General features: G+C 38.9%; 1 protein-coding gene across 3 annotated transcripts in view; it reads right to left on the bottom strand.

The window, feature by feature from the left end:
* Positions 1–16,736: 16,736 nt before the first annotated feature.
* Positions 16,737–26,342, bottom strand: part of NFX1 (nuclear transcription factor, X-box binding 1) — a 70,670-nt gene continuing 61,064 nt past the window's right edge. Inside the window, exons 23-25 of one of the 3 annotated variants that reach the window (XM_042806798.1) lie at positions 22,256–22,357; positions 20,632–20,744; positions 16,737–19,251 (exon numbers count right to left, since the gene is read on the bottom strand). In XM_042806798.1, the coding sequence (XP_042662732.1) occupies positions 20,669–20,744; positions 22,256–22,357 (178 nt within the window). In that variant the 3' untranslated portion in view covers positions 16,737–19,251; positions 20,632–20,668. Of the gene's footprint in view, positions 20,745–22,255; positions 22,358–26,342 lie in introns of all 3 variants that reach the window. The other 2 variants (XM_042806799.1, XM_042806797.1) reach the window with 2 other exon arrangements.

Below are 26,342 nucleotides of genomic sequence, written 5' to 3'. Positions count from 1 at the left end.
AAGAGGAAGGAGAATAAGAAAGAGAAAAGAAGAGAAAAAGAAGAAGAAAGAGAAGAATAGGAAAATGAAGAAGAAAGGGAAAAGAAGAAAGATGAAAAGAAGAAAGAGAAAAAGAAGAAGAGAAGAAGAAGAAAGAGAAGAAGAAAGAGAAAAGGGAAAAGAAGAAAGAGAAAAAGAAGAAAGAGAAAAAGAAGAAAGAGAAAAAGAAAAGGAAGGAGAAGAAGAAATAAAAAGAAGAGAAAAAGAAGAAGAAAGAAAAAGAAGGGAAAAATAAAAAGAAATAAAAAGAAGAAAGAGAAAAAGAGAAAGAAGAAAAAGAAGAAAGAGAAAAATAAAAAGAGAAAAAGAAGAAGAAGAGAAAAAGAAAGAGAAAAGGAAAAAGAAGGAAAATAAGAAGAAATGGAAAAATAAAAAGAAAAGCAAAAAGAAGATGACAAAGAAAAATGAGAAAGAGAGGAAGAAGGAGAAGGAGTAGGAGAAGGAGAAAGGGGGTGCTATGACTAGCTCTGATTTACATACACACAAGTTCCCAGCTTGGCGCCAAGGCAGGTTGGAGGCAGGTTTTGCTCTCGCATGGAGCGGGAGAGGAAAGTGTCTGCCCCGAGTCAAGCTAGTGCCATTTGAGAAACAGCCCGAGAAGGGTGTCTGCACTTGTCTGAATGTGAGAGCCGCCCTGGGCTGTTTTACTGGGTTTCAGCTATAGCTGTTGGGCACAAAAAATGCTGCTTCTCTTTCTCAAACCTTGCTCTGCAAATATCCTTGCAGCACTAGGCCCAGCAGGCTGCTGCTCCTCAGGTCCCAGCAGACAGAAACTCTCTTCCAAAGGAAAGACAGAGCCAGACTCTACAAGCCCTGATCCTCCAGGTCTCTAAAGGGCTGGCAACATCCTGGAGGCCCAAGCAGGAGCTTTGTGGGTCATCTTTTGAACAAGTGGAGGAGAAAGCCCACCGTGTGCCTTGGGACTACCAGGAGATGAAGGTGGTTCCCAGAAAGCTGCTCTCCTACCCCGCAGCCATGGAGTGGCTGAAGTCCTCCTGATTAAGGGTGGAGTCAGCGTGTAAACTCTGGCCTGACCTGAAGCAGATTCAGTCAGTGAGTGGATGAGCAGTGTATCAAGTTAAATATTAATGATTTAGCACTAGTGATGAGCTGTAGCTCTTGATTACCTAAAACTTCCTTCCCAGAGCAGGCTGTAGCATCCCCACTCCAAAAGTAGAGAAAGCCGACTTGGAAGCCTGCCATCTCCTGCTATTCTAGCTTTCCAACAAAGTGCTAGAATAGAGGAGGACTCTACTCGTGTCAGTCTGTATCTATGCCTTTTGGAAGGGGAGTGTGGTGGGTCTTCAGGTCCTGTACCTCAGTAGGATGGATGATGTCTACCTAACACTACAGTATGTCCCACAGCATAGAAGCCTTCAAAGAAGGGCGTGAGGAAAGTGGTTCTGGCCATCAAAGGTGGCAGTGAAATGGCAGATGTGAAGGTGGTAGGGTAGCAAGAAAAGGAAAGGGAAGGAGGCACGGTAACATTTTACTATCTCATATGGGCTTCCAGCTCCACCCCCCTTCAAACCACAGTGTACCTACGGTAACAAGAACAGTGGCTGCATGCAAAAGGAGTTTCTGTGCTGGGTATGTGTCTCTTCATCCTCCCACTGCCTTTTTCCAAGCCTAAGAAAGAGACTGGAATGGTGTCTTTGCTGGTGATAGCAGATTTCCAATATGTTAATGAGAGGCAATGATATTTTGGGACACTTTTAAGGTTAAAGCTCATTTTGCATGGTATAGACCATTATCAAGATTATTGTACTAAGGAACTAGATACAATGATAAATTAGAATAGAAAAAGTAGTTTAGAACATACACAAAAAATAGCAATTCCCTCTTCAAAACAAGGACTGAACAGCATGCAATGTGTAAGGCATGGGATCACATAGGAACACTGAGAAGAAAATTTTAAATAGCTGATCATCTTTTAAGTACCATCCATCTAGTGCCTTGAGAAGTCTGCTGAAAGGAACTCATGTGTGATAAAGATGAAAACCGTATCATACAGTATCTTACTGCATGCACAAAATGTTGAGTGGGGAGAAATTAGGACGGCAGCCTTCAATTTTACTTCCACCCAATACAATTTTTTTTGTATAAAATAGTTAAGAGCCAAAGAAAGAGAACCTTTGGACAAAACAACTTTTGAATTAACAGAGGCAGCAATTCCTCTTCCAGCTCTCTTCTGTTCCCTCTGTCGTAACCGTGGAGAGCCGTCTGATGAGAAATAGGTGCAGTTCTGTGGAGCAAGGATGGTAAATTTATATGGGGTTGTGGGTTGTCCCCCATTACAGGGACACCCTGTACTCTGAGAACTGTGATTTGTGAGCCTCTTAAAAGTTTTTGCACAATGAGGACCTGGGACTGAGAAAAGTAATTCACTTCTTACGTTGATTTGTTGTCATCTCCCTTCAAATGGCATGAGATGCAAGTAATGTTGTGACACGTGTCAGGTTTAACAACAGGAATATTCCATCTAGGAATAAGAAATTTTAAAAGAGCAAAAGTAGATTAAGACATTACATAGATCTGTGTCTAAAAAGCACAATGCTGGAATCATAGCACTATGTGAGTGTTTTGCAAAAAAAAAAAAACAAAAAACAAACCAAAAAACTTTCAGTTTGTGATGTTCACTGAAAACACAGAGCTCTGGATTGTCACCATCTTTCTGTTCGGCAAGAGGGGAATGCAACAGGTACACCACTAATGCAACCAGATATATCCCGATGGACCTTTAGAAAGCTCTTGTTAACAAAAATGGATTTAGGGGGTAAATATTCTACTGAGTGCCCACACACACACCCCCCAAAAACCCGAACACATGAAGAGATGTGAAAGTATAATGAAGCTAGTTTACATCCTGAGAATGGAAACAGGATTAAATTAATGCTAACAATGAATATGTTATGATTTAAAAAAAGACATCTGCCTAAGGAAATTGAGGATGTTACTAAGACAGACACAAACACCTTAAAAATAAATTTTGGGTGACAAGATAACATATCTGAACAGTTAAAGTTGTTCTAGTGTTACAGCCCACATGAAAATAGCCAAGGCATTTCATTTGGTACCAGCAGAAATTTGGTTGGAAATTTTCTATGGAATTAACTCCATACAGCTTCCATATATTTCAAAACTGCTTCCTGACAGATCTCAAGGTGTTAGCAGAGGCAGAAAGTAAGAAACATAAGACAGGGAGCAAGGAAGATTAGGATATGCTCTGACAGTTTTTTCATCAGCCATTTAGATTTTGTAGTAAAGTCTGTAGGAGACAACGGTTGCAATAATAAGTAATGGGAGAAAATATTTGTAATCCAAATCGAACAAAGACATTACAATGCAGCCATAAATACATCTGAGGATCAGGACTGCAGGAAATGAACATTTATTTCGGGAAACATAACTCCGAAAAGGATACGGTATAACCCAAGTTGTGTGACGTCTTTCCAGTCTGACCTTTGCCAGACCTTCCTGGCTCTTCAAATATTTCTGTGGCCAAAATGCAAGCCAGCTACACCGTGCTTTTTATTTCCTGGGTACAAATAGGTGTTTCCCAGTGTCCCACGCACCACCTCAAGTGGTACTGCTCTAAGACTTAGTTTGTTGACTGTCTCTCCTCAGTGGGAGGAGAGGGGCATCGCGACCCGCCATGACCTGATTCCTCACAGTCTGTTATCGCTGTCATCTAGAACACGGTTCATGTTAGCACATCGCAGCGGGCTCTGTGAGAGCCGCGGAGTTTCCATTGCCCAAGCCCTCATGCCTAGGGCATTTCTGCAGAGATGTTGCAGTAGCTTTTCATATCTGTGGTGATCACTAAGACACACCTGACGCAAAGCATGAGATGGTGTGTCTGTCTTGCATTCAGAGCACATGGGAATGGAAGCCTATGAAAACCTGATAAAATTAGCCGTTGTCAACATAGTGCAAGTAGTGGACTGACACTTTTTAGGCAGGCTGCACAAGACCACAGCAGTGTAATCACACTGTTTTGTGGATATGAAATACCCAGCAGCAGCAGCTCCAGAAACCCTGTATGACCTCTCCATTATAAAAGAAGTTGGCCACAGCCTTCCAGGGTCAGAGCATGCTGATAGAAGAGCACATACTGGTATGAAGGTGGAATGCTACTTGCTACTGAAATATGTCATCTGGCAGCACGGTTGATTCCTCATTATTTCTAAATAACAAAATCATTGATAGAGAACATTCTGGAGCATCCTTGCCTGGAATGATTTAGGAAAATCATCACAGTATGAAGCATGTTAGGATATTATCACAAAAAACTGGCTATATGTAATTATTGAACAGGATTTGCAAAACTGGTGTCAAGCATTTTTACTTATAAAAGGTTCAGAACACAACTGGGTTCAACAACTATTTCTCCATTCATAAAGTATATGAATCTCAGCTGTTTGAAGGCTGGGGAAGTTAAGGGTGTCACATATGGTTACAATCCCAGCATGCTTGCCGTGCAATGATATGCCAGAGCATGTGCTGATATCACAAGAGAGGTTGCTAACAAGACTGAGATTTGCTTTGTAATCCTTTAATGAGTCTCTTTGCATTAAATGCATATACGTGTCTTGGTTCTACCTGAGTTGTTAGCAGAGCAATGCTGTTGTCTCATAGACAGGCTTTGCGTGACATAATTTTATCTTTCAGTAGGCTCCTGTGGCTTCTATAATAAGAACAAAACTCAAGAGTTTTATTGGTTTGATAAAGCTTTCCATGGCTGAGCTTTGTAGAAATCCTCAGACTGAGTTGGGCCACTTTATCCTGTTTACATGGTGATAGTTTATGGTACTTTTTAGTCCTTGAGGCTGGGTAGACTCCTAAAGTGCTATGACAGACAGCAGTATTTCTTAAGTTTGTGGCTTCAGTTTACTGTATGAAAACCTGCATATTGTCTATTTGTTTGAAAAAGTCAGACAGAAAAGTAGCAAAGTGAAAAGGTGCGTGTTTGCCTGGCTTAGGCAGTGCAGCATTTTTCACATGGACCTCTCTGGCACTGGAGCCTGGAATAGGGATTCTGCCTTTCTAGACAGTAACTGAGATCGGTCAACGGAGAAAGTTTCCAACGTGCAAGACGTAGCAGGCAGATAATGAGAAGCCATTAGCTGAGAAATTCCCCAAAAGATAAGGGGATCTGATTATCCCAAGGACCAGTACCAACAGGCAATTATTACAAGTTATGGAAGAAATAGATGCAAAGAAACCACGTTATGTGTTTTAACTCCAAGAGTGTTGAAAAGTTGCTGAACTGTCGAGCAGGTTTGTTGAAAAGGACACACTAGGCAAATTTCTTTGAGACTTCAGATCAATTTGTTCCAATCAGCAACACTGAAATTCCTCTATTTGGAGAATGATCTTATTCTAGCTTAGTATCCCCATTTATGAAGAAACCTAGCAAAGGCAGCTATTGCTTCCATCCTTCTCCCTCCTTAGTGATATCTAAAACATGCCGTCAGGACCCTGAGTGCCTTAATTGCACTGACCAACCTCACCTGAGACATTTCCACCTGCTCGCTCTGCCCCTGGGCCAAGGTACTCCATTTAAGTTCAGGCCTGGACCTTCTGCCCCTGACTAATCTATGCCACAGGTATACTCTCCTCCAGTTTCATCACCGCTATGTTTCACCATTGGCTTTGTTCATTCAGAGCCTGACCCGCTTGCCTCACTTGGGTACTGCAGAAGCAGTGCCCAGCTGGTGAAGCTCCTGCCCTCCTAGCCTTGTTAGCATGCTTGGCTCCTCTCCCAAAGGAAGTAGCCAGTCCTGACTATTCCTGGATGAGGCCCCGAGTAGCTTGATCTACCCCTGAAGTTTGCCCTTAGTGCAAGAGGGTGCGCTAAGGGACCTCCAGAGGTCCTTCACAAACTATTTCTTTCTGATTCCGTACAAATGCAACCACTAGCCCACATGAACTAGGCACAACAGGATTTGCTTTTAACAGAAAAATAGAAGGGAACTAGAAAGCTTGGTATATTACCTGTTGCCTTCAGCCCCTACATCTGCTCTCTCCCTTCTACTTTTGCCTCTCCTCGTCTGCATTGTGTGGTGTGGGGACATCATGAGACCTGTGGTTTGCCATGTCATATAGGAGACACTAAAAGAATCCCATCTTTTCTGGTGATAAAAGAGAAAGAGAGACATTTCCCCCTTTGAAAAAGGCCAAGCTTGCGTTATGGTGCATATAGCAGCACTGATGTCTTAGAGGTCTAATTTCTGTTCATCCTTTTTGCATTGTCCAATATCACTGTTTGCTCAGTACACTAGCATACCTTTCACAGGCACCTGTTCTTCTGAGGTATTGTTAAACTACTGCACCAGGGGAGGAAAAACTTTGCTCATCATGGAAGTATTTAAAGCAATTGTGCCTCATTAACTCATCCTCTGCCAAAATGAATAGCCTCCCTGCCCTCTCAGTGGCAGACACAGTGATACGGACTTGCAACATTAGCATTGCAGGTTAATCATTGCCAAGGTTTAAATGAATTGTGAAACAAATTTTGTAACGTCCAATAAGTGAGAAGAATATAGAAGCACATTAGAAAAATGTGAAGAGTTCTTTAGAGACCAATACCTTGTCAAATGAATGGCAGGTAAAAACAGTAAGGTAATACAACATAAGTTAATATTACTTTTGCTTTAATACTACTTTGCTCTAACTGTGTTTCATTATTCTGCTGACATGGAGTACTTGGCAGAAAAACCCCTGCATATTCTAATTGAGTTGCTTCTCTTCTGAAGGGAAACTCAGTGCTGGGAGTCCCTTCTGCCCGGTGGGAACCCCTCAGCACTGAGCAGCAGCTCCCTGGTGTGCACGGCCTCGGAAGAGAGGGTTCTCTGCTGGACAGCACGGCGGCTTCCGTCTAAAAGGTCAGGAGTAGCTTCTGGCATGCGCATTAGGGATATTATTTTGGGTTGTGGGAATAGCACAGTTGAATCCCCTCAGGCAAGAAATGTTCAGAATCCACCTGGAGGAGTACTCTAAATAACACGTTATTATGCTAAAAGTAGGAAATTCTTCTGGTTTTAGCTGAGTAACTTTTGACTGTTACATGACATATTCTTCAGTATGGTCTGCAGGATGAGGCCCCTCGGAGGACATGGGTAGAATTAAGTGTTTCTCTGTCTGAATTGCAAGGAATCTGCACAAACAGGCTGATTCTTCATGTGTGATGGTGTTCAAATGCCAGCGTTAAGGATATTTTATAAATTGAAAATCAGATATTGGTTGAGTTGAGCAAGGCACTTATAGTGTTGGCAGAGAAGTATGTCTTCTCTACTGCCATCCTGGACACAGGCACCTGAATTCCTCCCATGTGTTCTATTGAATGCGAAGGACATGCCTTAATGTAGTTCATTATCGTTTATAATTGGTTCTTTAAAAGACTGGATTATTTGTCAGAATCGGATAGTGGCAATTTTCCTTCCCCCTCCATAAATTGTGCCAATTTACCTTTTTTTTTTTTTTTTTTTTTAAAAAAAAGTAATATCAAGTATTCCTCTTAGTTGAACATTACCTTTTCTTGTACCTTGTCCACCACCACTATCAACTGAGAATGTTTCGCCTATAAAGAGACTTCACAGGCCTGTTTAGGAATAACACAATAAATCTATCCCTTTTACATCTTCTGTAGATGATAATGATTAGAGGATTAAAATATATATATATAAAAATATATAAAAATTGTTTCTAAAATGCTGAAATTAATACCCCCAGGCATAAGTTATAGTTTATCTTTCTTAATTTCAGTTTTCCTATGCTTCTCTGTTAACATCTGTGATAAAGTCAAGTTGAAAACACACACAAACATAACTGTAAATACAACTCCTTGTTTGCTCACAAGGAGATTCTGCTAGGTTCACCTTTGTGTATTCCAACTAGAGGCAGAGTTTCCTAGTGGTTTTCCTCAGGTGCTACCTTTCTTTCCATTATTGGAGGGCTGTAAAACAAAGAAAAGTTCTGGAAACAGAAGTTCTATCAACTGTGGTGACAAACTGCCCAATTATTTCTCAATAAAGAGAGGAAATATCTTTTATGTATCAGGAAAGCTAGCCAATTTAATGAACTTGCAAACTGATATAAAGGTCTAATTTAGATTAGTAGTTCTCCATAACCTATTACAATGGTTACAATTACGGCTTCAAATATGATTATTGACTAAAATTATAATACGTCTTGTCATGATATACTAATTAACATAATTTTATTCTTTTTGTATAATTGTGTTCAACTAAATAAATGTAAAAACTCATATCTGTATTGTATTTTCTGTTTTTAAAAAATCATAATTTTCACAGTAGTTGAGAATACGTAGTCTCTATGGTTCATTTCTTTTTAACTATGACTCAGTGTCCCCACATTATTGTATATTGTCATGCAGTGGAGTACAGTTGGACAGCGGTTATCAGAATAGCCTGAGGATGTAAAACACTATTAAATAGCACCTTTCCAACCAAGAACCAAATGGAATTTTTCACACAGGTTTGAAGCAGGGAGGCAACTGACGCTGAAATGACATCTTCTGGTGGAGCCAGATTTTAGAAAAGGTTTATTTCCCCGCTCCCCAGCCCAAATTTAGCTGTAATTCAGTGGCAAACACAGCTGTGGTGGATTCCAGGAAATCAGGCTAGATTGTGCGTGCTATATGGACTTTGATCACACTTATCTAGAGACTGCATGCTGCAAGCTAACTGACTAAAAGATGATAGTTTCTTTTAGAAAAGCTGTCTACATCTCTCCAACAACCTATTCTCACAGCTTTTCTTTAGAGATAAGCTCTCAACATCAGCCAATTTTGCCTTACAGGAATAAATGCCTATGCTGTAATTTGAGTTGCACTGTCATTTAGGACTTTATACCTTGAACTGTTTTCTAAATGGAACGTCAGGAAACAGTATGAAAAGGCTGGGGCTGAGCAAAACCTTGTAACTCTTCATGCAGTATCACCTGGTTTGCAGCCAAGATGGTAGCCTCAGCCAAGGAAATGATGCTTAATTTTGAACTTTAAAGATTTTCACCGTTTTTAAGTTTTGAACTTTTACAGCATAAACAAAAGGGCATTGTTTTTCCTAGCTAGGCACCTCATGTGTCAGTGGTTTCCTGAAGTCAGACAGAGTAAGCCAGGGATAGAATCTGGTCCCTCAGCACATACAGCCAAGAGAGTTCCCGGTCATTAGTTCTCAACTGAGAACTAGAATGCTCATCTTTTTATTGCTTTGTTGTTGTTGTTGTTGTTGTTGTTGTTGTTAATGTAGCTAAATAGAACGCAACTATTATTCCAGTGGGTAATCTTCTCCTATATTCCTAAGAGTGTGCTACAATAAAGCTAATAAAATAAATTCATTTTGTGTTTTTTCTTGTTGGTGATATCTTAAAAATAATTGGCCTTGAAGGAAAGATGTACAGTTTTCTGTAGCTTACTGGTTTTAGTCTGAAAGTCTTAGCAAATGTGGATTCCCAGAAGAGCTTTTCAGAACTGACACTCAGGGAGAAAAACAGGTGATACTGCCATACTGATGTATCTGAGCTGGCAAGGTCAAATGAAGTCACTGACTTCAGCAATGACACATCGAGGGAACCGTATTAAATGTATCAACAGAATAAATAAATTAATGTTAATAGAAGTAGGACTATAGAGAAAGGGTGAAGTAAAAGTACAAAATTAGTACACTTTTGTTTAAAATATCACTTAAGAGTTTTAAGGAATATGGAACTGGAAATAAATCGACCAAAGCTGATATAACTGAAATTGGCCGAATGAACAAAAATACAAATAAATAAAATTTGAATGAACAAAATTATGAGAAAGTCATATATGCTGCCCACCAACTTGCTCCTAGAAATAGGATTCAATTAAGACAAAATGGACAATGTTAGCAAAGGACTTAACACAGTAACAAGAAAATAGTCTACTAGCAGTAAAAGGAAGCCCAACCAAGGGTCAGTACAGAAACTTAAGTATTCAACACTTGTGTACTTCATCTGTCACTTGAAACAAAAGGGTCTGCTAATGCCTAGCAAAATCAAACACCTATGGCAACTTTGGCCAGAATTAAGTTTTTGATGTGGCAATAATGGTGTGAGGCAGAAGACAAGGCAGTATTGGAATTGGAATTCAAAATGCAGGCACGGATGCCTGCATAATTAAACAAGTGCAGAAAAGACTCACAAAAGTGTTCCAGGAAATGAAGAAAATGGCTCAGAGTAAGACAGTTAGACTATTTTCTATTAATAAGATCATTAAATGACCAGATTACAGTATAAGACTAGTTTTGCAGGTTGATAATATAGGGTACGAAAGAGCAATTAATCTAGTAGAAAATCACTGATTGGATGCCAGAACCAGCTAAAGAGCTATTGGCTCAATCTTGGGGGAAATCAAAGGCTTCTGAAGTACATCAGTCTGGGAAAAACCCAGTAACTTCCCCTGTAATTTTAAGCTTAATGGATTTAAAAATCCGTACAGTCATCCCTTTTCCTACTTCTTTTCCTTTTCTTTGAAGTCTGCAGCCATTTTTACACATAACAAGAAGCAATTGTCTTGATTTATGCTTCCATCTACATAGTGATAATGTTTTTGTTTTATTTGGAAATCTTTTCTTTACCAATTACTTTAAAATGTCTGGAAACAGATTCATTTTATGTAAACTGGAGGGATGCAAGAGGAGCACGGTGAAAGGGACTTTAGATTTTAATTGTTCTAATCTAATACATATGTCCAGTGGGCTATCTCAGTCAGGTCCTCCTGGTGGAGGTACAGCCTGTACTGGCAAAAGAATACTTTGGCTGGCAAATGCTTAAGACAGCATCCTAAATAAAACAAGTCATACCTGCAAAATATACTTTCTTTTAGCTGGTTATAGCTTTATGTAGAAATGTGATGGGGGGGGAATCAAATCTCTGACAAATGGCATCAAAATTTAAAGGATAGATAATGTAGTTAAAACTTTAATGTTAAAATCTTAAAATTCAGTAAAGAGGTACAGTGCCCTTGTAAAGAACATGTTCCACTATTTCAGCTCATCACTCTGCTACATACAAAACATTTATCTGGAGCAAATAAATGCCTTAAATCACTCCTACTCTGGAGATTCTGTTGCCTGTAAGAATACATTTTTCCTTTTAATATTAAGGGCTTAGATATATAAAATGACTGTTACTGTATGATTTATTACCTGATATATATATATAGTTTATAAAATGTGTGTATACTGTATAAAGTGTATCTATATACATCCCAATATACAGATGTCTTTAATGATTCTTATGGGATTAGAACAGGGAGACCAAATGCCTCCTTAGCCGGAGTTGATTGTTCACACTGTCAAAGATAGGGAAATAGGCAGCAGCAAGTCATATCGGAGAAAGGAGTCAGAAATTGCTCAATTAGCTCAGAAACTGCTGCAAAATCCCCCTTTAAACACAGGCTTTGTGAAGAGGACCTGTCCTCGCAATCGGATGAGGGAAATGGAACATAGGTGGAATAAAGTGCCCACGAGAAAGGTTACATAGGAAGAGACTGGGTGGAACCAATTGTCACAACTGTATACAGTGTGTTTGGACGTGACTGGGTGACCTCCTGTCTAGTTGAGAGAATGAGAAACCTGGGAAATCCAGAGAATAGATGGAACCTTGATCTGAATGAGTTGCAGATGTGACTATCCCATGGTCCCTCCAGAGTTCGATGTAGGATCACACCTATGCCCTTCCTCTGATATTCTTCAAACGTGCAGATTCCACTACTTTTTTGCAAGGCTAAAAGCTCTTTTTTTCAGCTCTCCTCAGTGTCACTTGGCCCTTAGTCACAACTCAAGCTCTGGAACTCATTTTTTTTATATGACTTCTTCACAGGGCTGAATTTTGATCAAACCCAAACAGTAGAGGTGGCTGCACAGAGTATGGCTGCAACCAGAGGGTTGCCCAATTCCGCCTGTGTGACCTACTGCAGCTTTCTGCTAGCATATTCTCTATTTGCATCTTTTTCTAGATCAGTCCACTGCATGCCACTGTTCCATAACAACCCAAGACACTCATAGCCCCCTCTCTGTATGTAGTCTGCCAGGCCAGCCCTGTACCATCTTTGCTGTTTCTATTTAAATTTTCCACAGCCAAAACCCAACTCCTTTACCAGGTGATACTGGGCTAATTTCATAGGAATGTGCCAGCTTCACCAAATGTATTCTTGGCTATAGCCAAAAAATCATATCTCTGTCCACAGTGGTTTATTTTGTTTTGTTTTCTGTCTTTTGGCTGGGCTTTATCCACATGTCTGGCTCACATCTGACCTTATTCTAGCCGCTGAAGTATGTTAGTACACTGCCATCCTCTTTCTTCCTAAACCACTGAATAGTGTACACTGTTCCTGTTCTTCCTTACCGATTGCTGTGTGACACTGTTGCAAGACCACTATATCATAGACTGTCCACAGATTTTACCCTGCTCAGTTAATGTAATATTAGCAGTAATAACAGCAATCTAAGAGGGTGGTCCCCTTAACCCTAAAAGCATAGGGGAACACCAAAAAGTTAGAACACGCAGGAGGGCTATGCCCCAGTCTTAAAGGCCACCAAGAAATCCCCAGGCAAGCCCTTGCCCACGTAAAGAGGATAATGCTGTGAGACTGACCCAAGCTGCCAGGATGATCATGGCAGCTCCTGGGGCAGCAGCATTTGAGCTTTGCACTGTGCTGCAAGGTACAGGCAACACTGCACACTAAAATGGAAAAAAAACAAGCAACCAAACAAACAAAAAACAAAACAAAACAAAACAAAATGCCAACTTTGGCAGAATGTTATAGGTGGGCACCATAAGTGAGGGCAATTTGGTGCTGGCTAAGAAGTCTGCAAGCTTCTTAGCAGCCTAGAAGCTGGGGATGGGGAGAGTGGGAAGTGGAGAAGCCAGAAGCATCCTACCATAGTTCTGCTTCTAACTCCAGGTCAAAAATGTCATTTAGGATATATATCCCTGTTTTCTGCATAACTTTGTGTCATCAAAACCATAGTCCTTCCTTGTCTCTAGATTTTTGAACATGGGCATGAAGCACAGTTGCTTGTTTAGATTACAGGTCTATCCATAGCCCATTCTATTCTTCTGGACTTTACATCTGCGATGTTTCCCATGCAGGCTTTGCATTTCTCACCAAAAAAAAAAAAAAAAACAAAACCAAAAAAACCCATAGCCAAATAAACAATTTGTTTTTTAATAGCCAAGGCCTTGTGCTTCTGCAGACGTTCCCAGACCTGCACACCAGTCTGCAGCTGGGGCACCTCACTCTCGCATCCATGTTAACTGCAGAGCTGTGTGATAAGCAGAGCTGGCAGTATGTACAGTTATGGGCATGATTACACCACCTGTGACAAATACAGCACCAAAGTTTCTTACCCTACATAACTTTCTGACATCCTTAACACCATCATAAGACTGATCATGTGAAAGGAGGAAAGAGGTCTTGTGATATCTATGGTGATCATTTGGCTTAAACATATTCCAAATTTTTTCCCCCTCAGCTGAGAAGGTGATTCATACATGACACGCAGCAAGTCGATCTCACTCAGTATGCCCCTCCTGTGCACAGAACACCGCAGCTTGCGAGGCAGCTCTTTTGCACCAATTAACAGTTGTACGTCTGTCAGATCCCTCACCACTCCTGTGATTCCCAGCACAACAGAGGTTATTGTTACCATTATTTAGATCAAGTAAATTGTACCACTTTTTGTCTGCGATTTTAGAATGGCAGGTAGACCGCAGGGTTCAGTGTCCTGTGCTCCCAGTTGCTTTTATGGTAATGATAGCCAAGAGGAAAATCTCATCAAAGCCACAGCTCTCATTTAATCTGTAGGAGAGTATTGATGCAGAGTATTGATTCACCATCAACTCGCTGCCCCCCAGGGCCTCCTGTTCCACCCCCCCCCAAGGCCTTTTTACACAGAGCTGATGTCTAGACAGCGGGATCCAGCCTGCACAGTCGCATGGAGTTATTCCATTCCAGGGGCATGGCTCGTGTACATCTAGGTTGAAGACTAAAATAATTTCTCAGGCAGGACTGGAAAAAAAATGGGAGAACCATGGAATAAAAATGTCATTGATTTCATATGGGCCTTTATCAGCTAGTTCTTTGTAAATGCATTTCTTGCATTATTTAATAAGTACTTGGATGTCGGCTTACAGGTAAGATGTAGCACTCCTTAAATGCCTAATAAAGTTACCAGAAACACACCTTAAATAAAAATTCATTAATGTTTCATAGATATTTCAGCGTCATTAATCCAATACTTGTTTAATCGCTGCCGACTTCAACAGAATATAATTAGAATTGTGTAAGTCTCGATGGAAGCTGCTGAACTGTCCTTCCTAAGCAGTCACACACACACATACTTAACTAGAAACCCTGGCACCTATTTATTTGATGCCAACATACTGAATTGAAACATGAACCTAAATCAGTGCTCACCCCAGGAGTTACTGCACTGACTGAAGATTTTACTTAATACTTCCTGAAACAGCATTTATTAGCATCTATTAAGAGGTATCTAACTTACTAGGTAAGCAGTAAATTGTGAGATTCCTTAAATTGCCTGTTAAAAAAAAAAAAAAAAAAGGTGTCTTGAATGGACAGAAGTGCCCTCCTGACTCTCTTGTTTGATAGACAACTATCCAACACATCCCACTACCCACTTTTCACCACAGCCTTATTTCCAAGAACATTTCTAAAAAATGTTCCCTAGTAAAACACGTAAGCTTACCCTACATACATAATTTTGAAAGAGACAGTCCTTTGGTTCCTACATACTATAAAAAAAGTGTTCTATTAAAATGAGTTTTTCTTTACAGTGATGATGATTTTTAGTTTACTTTCTTACAGCTCCTTACAAATGAAGCCCTCCAGTCCTCTGACTGGATTAGCTTTCCTACACTTTAAGGGATAAATGAGGATGTAGCAAGAGGATTGGACACTGGATTAAGCACACATGAGATTCAGTAACAAGCAGAATCATTTACCAGATGAGTTCCAGGACATGATTTCACAGAAAGTGAAGTTGTGAGGAGCAAGCAAAGTACACAACAGACATGTTTTGCCACTCCTCCCTCTCACTGAAAAGAGTTCCAGGGCAGGCAACAGTAGGTCATACACTGATAGAGCCTAAACCAATTCACAGAGGATTGCCTGAAACATCAGAAAGGTGCTGTGCCTTGGTCTGTGCTCTAAAAAAAAGATTCTTTCAGTGGCAAAAACTAAAACCAAACCAAACAAAAACATTTTATATTGTGAAAGCGACCTCTATTTCCCATGGAAGTGTAAAACTGGACACCCTGATTTAAAAAAAAAAAAAAATATATAGTGCTGGAAACAGTAGCTCATGGGGTGGCAGAAGAAGACATAAGCCTAGACTGTAGAAGGGCACCTCACCCACACCACAGCCCTGCTCGAGGAGGAAGCAAAGCGTATTCAGCAGCTGGTTTCACTCACTGAACATAAAGACACCCTCGCCTACCCTTTGTCTGGAAGCTGAAAGGGTCCACGTGTTGCTACCTGGAACGGGGTCCTGTTAACACCAAGGGATTCCCGGGATCCTTCTGGGACCTGGCTTCTCCCGGGATAGCAGCAACATGGCCTCCTTCCCTCCGCTCGAGAAGCTGCACTACTTCCTCCAAAAATGATGAGAAAACATGGACTAAAGAAAGCTGGTCTAGCACTCAGGAGCATCCAAAACACAGCTTTTCTAAAGATACCCTTTCTGATACCTCTGGCATTCTGGGTCATGGTTAAATACCAAGTGTTTAGACATAAAAATCTGCACATCAATCATCTCATGAATTCAGCATCTTATTAAAGGATGAGAACAGCACATAAGTAGCAAGGCTTTTGCTGGGAATTCAGCATCTGCAAAGTCTAAAATACTCAGAAAACAAGATTATTTGAACAGTAGTTATTTTTTTTTTTTTTTTTTTTTAACCTAGTAGGGGGCTGTTGTGACCACGTCATGAACTGAACGACTATTTCCAAACATGGACAAGTGAACAGAATGAATTGATAGATCTGCTGCCATTTGCACACACTGATAACTGACATATTTAGTCATCTTCTAATCAATTACAGTCCTGAAGTATTTTTTTCAGGCTGAGATTTCCAATTAAGAACTGTTTTGCAATGCTTATACACCTGCAACATGCCATCATCCTCCTCCAAAATATCCTGAAAAGGAAGTCCAAGCTTCCTGGCAGTTGAGATAGTAAGGCAAAAGGTTTTCAGCAGTCTTTCAAGAACTCTTCAATTTCCGATCACTTCCAGATTTTTTTTGAGCCATCTTGCACTTCATCTGAAGTATCAAGTCAGGCCACTGTAATTTTTTGCTGCTATTCTTAATTTCTGGGGCTTCTGCCATTGGAAATGCGTTACTCGGCAGTACAGAAGTCTGAGGAGGAAGTAATTCAATTATTTCAAACTTCTAATTTTCAAGCTGTTTGCTTTGTGACTCCCTGCCATCTACTGAACTGTGTTGGCAAAGCTTTCACCATCACCCCCATAACATCTGTCATCCTGTATTTGTTAAATATCTAATACCCACAGGGACTTCTCAGTGACACTAGTCCTCGCTCCCCCCCCCCCCCCCCCCCCCACTCTTCTTTACAGTCACCATTACAACTGAACTCTGGGCAAAAAACAATGAAGGGACAACGAGTTAAAATCAGACATTTTATTGCCAAGTATCATTTGGGCTGACATAGTAAGGGGTTTTTCAGATAACCAAAATGTACATTTGTATTCAGATAATCATCTCTCCTATACTTGTGAATCCCAAGAAAGTAGCAGATAATCCCTACTCTCCATTTCCTGGGGAGTCCCTCTTGCTTCGTTCTCCTTACAGCATCCATTTAAAATAACTTCAAATCCAGGAAATCACACCTCTTATTTCACAATTTGAGGAAAAGGACTCCCCAAACTTCCATTTAAACCTTTATTGTTTCTCTCTGATCTCAGTCTTCCAACTTTGGAATACCAAGACAAAGCTTGCAAACAATTCCAATGCACTGAACTTTCAACTTTGATTTAACTCAGGTTTATAAAGAAAGTAATTTTATACCAGTAACTTGAAAAAAATCAAGTTAAATATAAAGCTTTCAACAAATAACGTGTTTTAGAACTATTTTACTTTGTTCATTATGTGGCAGATGTTGTACAAAACAGCGGTATTGATACTTACGCATCTTACACAATTTTAGGTTAAACCCAAGCACTGAATATTCAGAGCACTTTAAACATGTTAAACAATATAGATAGGCAATAGCACAGCCCAAATGCCGAAGTATCTGCCTATTTTATACACAGTTTTAAAAGCACTTCATGAGGTTGCATGAATTCCAACTGACATCACATAACTTATTTCAAAAAATGCTTATTGCGGAGTACTCTTTAAAAATAAATTTACAAGAAACAATGTTATTCTTAGGGCTGTGGAAAATGAGTAGCATACAGAAGCTTAAAGTCTTGGTTCCAGTGATGCCAACAGAATTTTTGCCACTGACTTCACCGACGCAGATATTTCTTTTATCCACTCATTTTTTCTGTTAGATAAAGGTGTAAAGACCAGCTCAGATTTACAAAATAGCTATTTGAAAAATATTTCCATGAGGCTCACATGCAATATGAAGGTGAGTTATCACAGGTATCAAAACTACAGCCTTTAGTACTATTCCATATGAAAGTCACTGATACATTGCAGCAAAAGCAAACAAAACCAGAGAGAGCACCACTGTTAAACTTTGCTGAGTTCCTTCTTAAGGATACAGAACTGTGTTTGGAAGGGGAAAACAAAAAAAAGTCAATACTTTCTTTTTGGTATTACTTTCTTGGGTAAACATATGGTATCATATTTTTAACAGAGTTATTAAAATGCATTTTAAAATAAGTTTCTGTACACGTGACTTGCTTCATCACTCCAGATATGCTCCAACAGCCATGATGCGGAGATGTGTAACATACAGACCTATAAAAATGTTGTAACATTCATGTAGTTAAGAGGTTTAGTGATGAGAATTATGACTTCTCAGTATGAGCAGATTCAGTAATAATTATTAGTCTCATCCTGAGGAGCTGAAGATTACCTAGGTTTTCTTGCTAAAACTACTGGCTGAATAGTTGACTGCTGAAGTACATCTCACCAAGGTTTATATTTTTATATTAAAGCCATAATCTGATAAAAATTCCAAAGAGCAGAAAACTGAATAGAATGCTATTATAACCTTTTAAGTTTTAAATTTCAAATCAGAGGTGCAGATGTGAAATTTTAATTACATTAATGTGAAACTGCCTGAAAAGTTAATAGGCTTCATTTTTAGCCTATTTATTATCGCCTAAATCACTGGTTTTCTGTAATGTTAAGTCTACCTATACTATACCAACTGTGTGTGCATCTAACTTTATATTCTCAGCTCACTGGATGTGTCTGCCAGCTCCTGTCCAGACCATACCTTTGCAGTATAACCATGCAGGTTATCCCTCACAGCTGTTACTAGCCTGAAAACAGTGCTGTATTAACATAGCTCCGAGTTTCAAAACCAGAAGTAGCCTTTTTTGGCCACACAGAGCTGGCATTTGTCTGCAAGCATGGGAATAGATCAATGCCTTCACTGTGAGGAGTGCAAGAAATACATTTCTGGAAAGATGACGGGCAACTTATTTCTTCAGCTGAACTTAGCAAAGCAGTATACCTTGTAGAATTAAACATTAATTTGCTTAAGAAATTAAGGGCAACATAAGCTCTTTTTCATTTCTGTTCACAAAATATTAGACAAAAAAGGTAAAACAAATGTAAACAACTACATGCAAATTAAAAGCCTAAACACTCTTGAGGGTTGAGAATCCTTCTGGTAATTGTTTCACCTGAAGCCTATGTATTTCAAAGGTTTAGAAACATTTAAGACTTTTTTTTTTTTTTTTAATGCGAAATAATGAGCTCCAACAAAAACAGGCAATAACAGCATGCATTTCAATTTTCAAAACATTTTGGGAGACAGATACGGTCTGTGAGTTTGCTGCTCGTTCTTTCACGTTTCACAAGCTGTTCAAGATGAAATGTAGCCGCAGAATGCTTCATAGTTAAGGCTCATGATTGTGTGATAAGTGAGTCTAAGCATGGATAACACTGTCTTCTATTTTCTTGGCAACAAATCTCACACTACACTGTAGTGAGCTGGCTGAAAAATAAATCAACAACAGATGACAAGTCTTCTGCTAGATCTCTTCTCTTCATTATGCTAAGCCCCTTTAGCAGCAGACTCTGATGCTGTACAGGGGATTTGCCTCTAGCCAGCCACAACGAACACGAAACCGAGTGCTTCAGTGTCAGAGTTACTAAAGGTATTAATTCAAAAAAAACTTCTCCTCACGTGAACAAATATTACTCAAATTCAGAGCTGTGCCACCTCTTCTGATAAAACCTACAATCTCTCCTAGAGAGCTACTCACCTACCTTAACTCCTCATCTGGAAACAATTCACCATCTATGAGACCACTTTGGTGTCTTGCTGTTTAAACCATCCTGCCATTTTGTTTATGACATTTCCCGTAAAACAAAGATCTTCCATTGTCAAACAGTTTAGACAGATGGTCTTATAAATTTCACAAATATTGTTCCAAATTTACAACATACTTAAACTAAATCACACATTTTTTAAGCTTGCACAGTACAAAAGAAGATTATAAACCCCCAGTAAAACCATGCAAAAAAACCCCCAGAACACCATCAAGCTAACATATCTAAATACAAATTAAACCAAATAGAACACCAAAATAATATATAAAGTCTGATTTTATTCAAGGTCCTGAATAACAAAGTATTAATAATTTTCTCTTGTTGATTTTTTTGGGGTGGTTTTTTTTTGTTGTGTTTTTTTTTTTTTTTTTACTTTTTTTGGAAACCCTTTGTGGGTTTTTTTACTCTTTTTTTTTTTTTTTTTTTTTTTTTTACACATCAAATTTGAGATAAACCAAAGTAAGTCTTAATTCGACCACCATTCACAAATCCTGGTTCTTCAGATATCAAAGGACATGTGTGCTATTAATGGATATTTAATGTATATACATACTTAGACTACATTTTATATTTCCTTCCATGTAAAGAAGTAACCCAAATTCCCAAATTTACCACGTTAACACAAAAGTGAATTAATAAAAATATGAAACACTTTAAGAATATTCCCATCAGTGTTTTTAACACAGATTATTTCTGGTCCATTTTAAGTTGTGAGAGACACGTCAAAATAAATCTTTGAGATTTATCATTGTTCTTACTACATCCAAAAATATATTTGATTACCAGTTCTCTCACTTTAAAGGCATCAGTGGGAATCTACATCATTCTGCCAGCACATTAGATACAAAAATTGCACCAAATCCAGGTTTAAAAAGCTATACTGCTGTTAGGTATTATGCAGTTACATAAACTGTAAAAATGCATAACTTTTTAAAGTATCACAATTAATCTAATCTTAGATGTTAAATCATGAATATGCTGAACAACTGAATATTTGACAGATAACCAAAAAGCACCTCACACAATAACTTAGTATCTTCACCTCTGAGCTTCTATATCATAATTCTGCATCAACCAATTCAGTCCTGGACATCAAAGTAGTCAATTACCGGCTCCTCTTTTACTGGTTTGGATAAACTGCTGTTCCCACTACTCCTGAAATTATAAGAATATTAGATGTTTTTCATGCAGGTGAATGACAAAAGACAAAGTAAACTGAAATCACAAACTCCCATAATGTCTCAGTGTGCACATGCACACTGCATTGGTAAATGGCGTGCATTTCGAACTTATGTTTTAATAGAAGTAGCTTAATGCTCCAGAATGCCTTTGTTAACTGATTTTTTGAAAAAAATATACTTTTTTAAATTAATGTACATCCACGCATGGCTGAATTGATACCATCTGTTTTGGGATTTTATCAGCAAATACTATTTACTGGTAGTTATTGCAAAAACAAAAATGTACTGAAGACTAAATGTTCAACATGCCTTTTTAAAAGAAAGAGCAGAAGAAATACTGTTGAAGTGAGCCGATGATCAAATCTGCTCACCTTTAAAAGCAAAAGTAACAAAAAAAATATAGTCATACCAAATCCAAACACTCTAAGGACTTTTTCCATAAGACAGTATGAGATCTTCCAGAAGACACAATAGAATTAAGCACTTCTAAAGAAATTTAACTTCTAGTAATTAAAAATAAATGGCTAAAGCCCTTTTTATTTATTTATTTAATTTTTGACACATAACCCCCTTTCATTAGGGTCACTAAAGACAGGAATCCCACAGAAGTGGAAATGAAGAGTAACAAGCTTTTTAAAATTCACATTGATTACACCATAAGCAGTCATTTTAGACATATCTTTTGCTCTAGATACTTAGTTCTGAAACAAATTCTCAGAACAGCCTACTTCGTATTCCAGCAGCACCTTAAAACACCCAACAGATACTGCAATAGTTACTGAAAAATCAAGCTGTCCCCTTCTGCAAATGGTACTCCACAGAGCATGATTTCAAATGCTAATTTGGAAATAGCTCGGGGGAAAAAAGTTCTAAAAGGTAAAACTGAGCAAAGCATAAGCCATCCATTAAAAAAAAATCATGAGATAACTACAGGTACCTGAAGCTGCCAGGTCATACACAGTAAAGACCACTCTATTAGACTATTCACCAAGATGTCCTATATATCCCATCTTCAGTAACTTTCACTATCTAAGAAAAATGGTAGTTCACCTTTAGCCAACTGTGTATTCATATCTACCCAAGAAAAATACATTTACTACCTGTCCAAATAAATAATTTTATTCCATTAAGACATTACTCTTTTACAAAGAACAATTAAAGATAAAAAGCATCCCCAAAACTCCAAAACAGCCATCTCTTCCCAACTATCTAATCTGTATTAAAAAATGTAAAAAAAAAAAAAAAAAAGAAAAAAAGGAAGTCCACAAATTTGTTACATTACTACTCCTACACCACACAGACAATCCTACATTTTCTTAAAGCTTCATTTCAGGTTTACTTCTGCAGAAAGAAAGTCTTAGTGCAGGTTGCAAGCTCCAAAGGTGCATGTGGGTTGGGAAAATAAAGGAACAGTGAGTATAAAGTTGAAGCTCATGAAACTCAGCACAAAATTGAAGAATAGAGTTTTAAAAACAAATTCCTTACTTATCTGTTTGTTTGTAATGAGGAATAGGAGGTGGAGGCCTGCTCTGCATTTCTTTATCTAGCACAGAAGTTAAGGTATTGCTTGGGCAAACGGATTTCCCTCTAGAGAAATAAAAGAAAGACTATTTAATTCAATATGAAATTATATTCATTAAGAAGTTAGGGCAAAAGACTTACATTTGCAAGCAGCTGTTCTAGTGTCAGAGTTCATACTTGTATACTTAGATCACCTATTCAAATATTTAATTTTCCAACCATGGAGACCAATAGTGTACCAAGTCCATTTTCATTACCAAGATATCCAGTATTATAACTGTCTCTTGATTGCTGTCCAGAAGAGATGCAGAAGCAGTTTACTAGAGTGTTGGTGCCCAGACACCCTCCTTATCTTCACAGTGTTTTGGAAACATGTTCTTAAAACTCTGGCAGTAAGCCATGTTAAACATGCTTAACATTCTGCACTCAGAACAGCCCTGCTAAGCAGCACTCTCCCAGGAACAATGCAGCTACGCTGCTTCTTCCTTGTCAGGTAGCTCAGGTGAGCAAAACCAGAAAAATAACACTAGGCATTTGGGGGGGGGGAGGAAAGCTCTTCCTGCCCTCCACACTGGTTACAATCTATTATGTGATCATGACCACACAACAAACATCCCAGTTGTGCTTGTCCCACCTGCAGTGCAAAGGCTGCCCTGTGGCAGGGCAGTGTTTTCTCCAATACAGGAGGACAATGTACTTTAACATGTATATTTATATGCTTGAGGCATATAGTGGCTGTGAATCACACTCAGCTTCAGTATCGAAGTCCATGCCCAAAGGCTGCGCTGGCTGGAGAAGGAGGAAGAATATAAAAAAAAAAAACAAACCCAAAAATAGAAACACACACAACCCCCCAGAAATAGTTCCAAAAAAAGGCATCTAATTAAAAAGAAAAAAAAAAAACAAAAAAACAATCATTACCAACACACTGTATCTCTAACAGGCTGTGGAGGTGTCTTAAAATTTGCTATAAATCCATGAGCCACTTTTTTTAAGAGTGAGCTTGCTTTATTTCAGCTTTCAGTCACTGTTACGACTTAAATGAAAAACCTTCTACTATCAGCATCTTTTCTGGGGGTGAATAAGCTGAACAAATTAGAATTCTTAAACACAGGTCAATTTTTTAATCATTCTTGCACTCTCCCCTAAACCTATGCTATTGCTATTTTAAGACCAAAGTACTTCTCATACCCTAAACTGAGACTGCTTTTCTATTTCTACCTGAATGATTTATACTGGATATTAGAAAAATTTCTTCACTGAAAGGGTTGTTGAGCAATGGAAGGGGCTGCCCAGGCAAGTGGTTGAGTTACCATCCCTGGAAGTATTTAGAAGATGTGTAGACGTGGCACTTAGGGATATGGTTTAGTGGTGGGATTGGCAGTGTTGGGTTAACGGTTAGACTCGATGACCTTAAAGGTCTTTTCCAACCTAAATAATTCTGTGATATTATGTCAATGACGAAGTAACATCTTCTCCCTGATTATTTTATTAATGACTTTTTAAATAAACTCCTCCCAGAGTAGAGTCCTCTAGACCATGAGATTCTGAATTTACTAATCATATTAAACTCCTACTTTCAAGTTCATCTTGTTTCAAGTTCATCTTGTTCCTTTCAAAATTACATTTTGAATAGCAAAAAATACTGCAAAATAATGGCTTGTGTATTAATTCCAGAAATGTGCATGTGTTGAGTTCCATGCTTTGTTGCATACTTGATAATTCATATTTTATTCCCCACCTCTCTTAGAGCTCTAAGCAGTTGAAGTCTCACATCAGTACACAAATGAACACTAGTTCTATTTCAGAGCTTAAAAGAAATTAAGTACGTCTTATTTCTATATTTGTTCCCATCATGTCTTGTTTTCATCAGTTCTAAAAATATAATGGCCATTTCCTGTGATATTGTGGCAACACAGATGAAAAATAACACAATATTCTCAAGGTAAATCAGATATCCACTAAAATATGAACTGATGATGCCTGGCCCCAATTTCAGTATTGTTTTAAACAAAGTGCTGATGATTTGTTCAAATAAACTACAGAATCTTGCAAACATAGGTCACCAATTCAAAAAGTGTCCCCATCTCCCCAACACTGAAAGTGTTCATTATTTGAAGAAAAGGTTACTTGCCACTGACCATAATTTTTTCAAGATTATATTATGTTTATATGTACATTCTAACAGCAAGCATTAGTGTCCTATCAGTTGAGAACAGCTAATTTTCCCCTCTTGTATAAAATGGGTAAAAACTCCTCCAAGCCTGGCACGTAAAGTCAAATGCTCCCATGATCATTTCAGCTACCTCCTAGCTGTAGAGCTCTACCTGAAAAGACTAAAAGAGGACAAAGGTAGAAGGGAGAATATTTTTTGTTGTCTTCTTTCACTTTTATAAACTGTGGTGTACAAAAACATGGAAACCCAACTGACTGGAAGTAAATAAAAAAAAAAGTGAAAGGCTAGAAAGGCCTTCATCAAGTAAAGTAAGGTGTCTGTCTCTAAAATGTCAGGCTAAGTCTCGTTCCTGTAGTAAAATAAAGAAAATAAATGAGAGTTCTGGAATGCATGAAAACAGAACATTTGGAAAAATACACATGCACAAATCTTACTAGAAAAGAGGATGTTCTTGCATTCCAAGAAAGTCTGCTCTGCTCTGAAGTGAAATGTTCCCAAGATGTGGAGGGTTAATATACGAAACCTTTGAAAATGAGGAAGGATCAAAGCATTGTGGACAGTTTAGAGGGTATCCTGGAACCAAACTTGCTTTGGTCACATCAAGGCCCAGCCCTGGTTTTGCTTTGGCAAGATTTAGTGTCTCTCCAAAAAAAAAAAAAAAACCAAACAAACCAGAAGAGATATACAGCAGACTGTCCAGCCATGAAACCACAGAGGCAGGGACCCTGTCACCTTCCTGAAAAGTCACCGTGTTTGTAAGGAAAGACTGACCCTATTGTTCTTCCCAGAAAGAACAGGAAAAGGATGGGTCTGACAGGGATGACGGTTCTCAAAAACACTTCCAGGATGTCTCAAGTCCACACAAGTTGCTTAAACACTGGTCACTACATAACAACAAGCAGACACCTCTTAACAGGTTCTGGCATCCAGAGTTATTAGGTAAGAGGAAGAAATTAATATGAGTAAAAAGACTCCAAGAAACCACTGACAGATACAGTAAAGCACATGTGTCAACTTAGAGATGAAAGCCTCTCCCTTTTCACCATACCAGTCTGGACATTATATTTGAACACCGTGCAGAAGGTAATGCAACTGCTCAAAAAATGGTGACTGCAAAGATGACCAACAGGGAAGTGCAGAGAAGGGTACTTGCAAGGATTCACTCGGGGTCTCATATGTCAAATGACGCCAGAACTGTAATTCAGATTGACCTTGACAGTCAATATTGGGAATGTTCTCCGTGTGGTTAGACACTGGCAGTGCTATACATTAGTGATTCCGATGCAGCTAGGTATGACCAACAACTCTTTCTGATGTGGTGGAATGATGATGGGGGCAGGGGTTGAGGGCAAAGCAGATTTGTGGTGTTTGCTCCTAGCTATCCAGAAGAGGAAGAAGCTTTCTTAGCACCAAGGAAAATTCTCACTCTGACCAACCTGTACGGTGATGTCGCCATTTCAATGACACAATGGGGGTGTGTGAAGATAAAGAATGGTCTCTTTGCCCAGGGTCATTTTGAATTACCTATACTCTGAGAAGCCCATAATAGAAATCTGTGGGGAACGCTGAAAATAGGATGAAGCAAAATGAATCTAACCATTTGGATGTTCTGGTGACTACTAGACCCTGCACTTGAAGCTGTTGTGAAATACTCAAAAATATCATCCTGGAACTTGAGCTATCACTTGCCGGAGGCTTTAATGTTTTTTATGTATTGAAGAAGTGGCAAATGAAGAAAATGCAAAGAAGCTTTCGATGTATCCACTGAAATACGAAACATTGCTATGCAGCTGAAAAATATTCTTAGTAGACCACTCTGTGTCTGCAAGAGTGGCAGAGATGAAACAGCAGCATGTGTGTTCTGCACAGTATGCT

Source organism: Tyto alba, unplaced genomic scaffold (genome assembly GCF_018691265.1).
Source record: "Tyto alba isolate M040663 unplaced genomic scaffold, T.alba_DEE_v4.0 Super-Scaffold_48, whole genome shotgun sequence".
NCBI classification, from domain to species: Eukaryota; Metazoa; Chordata; class Aves; order Strigiformes; family Tytonidae; genus Tyto; species Tyto alba.
This window is presented reverse-complemented; position numbering and strand designations above follow the sequence as displayed.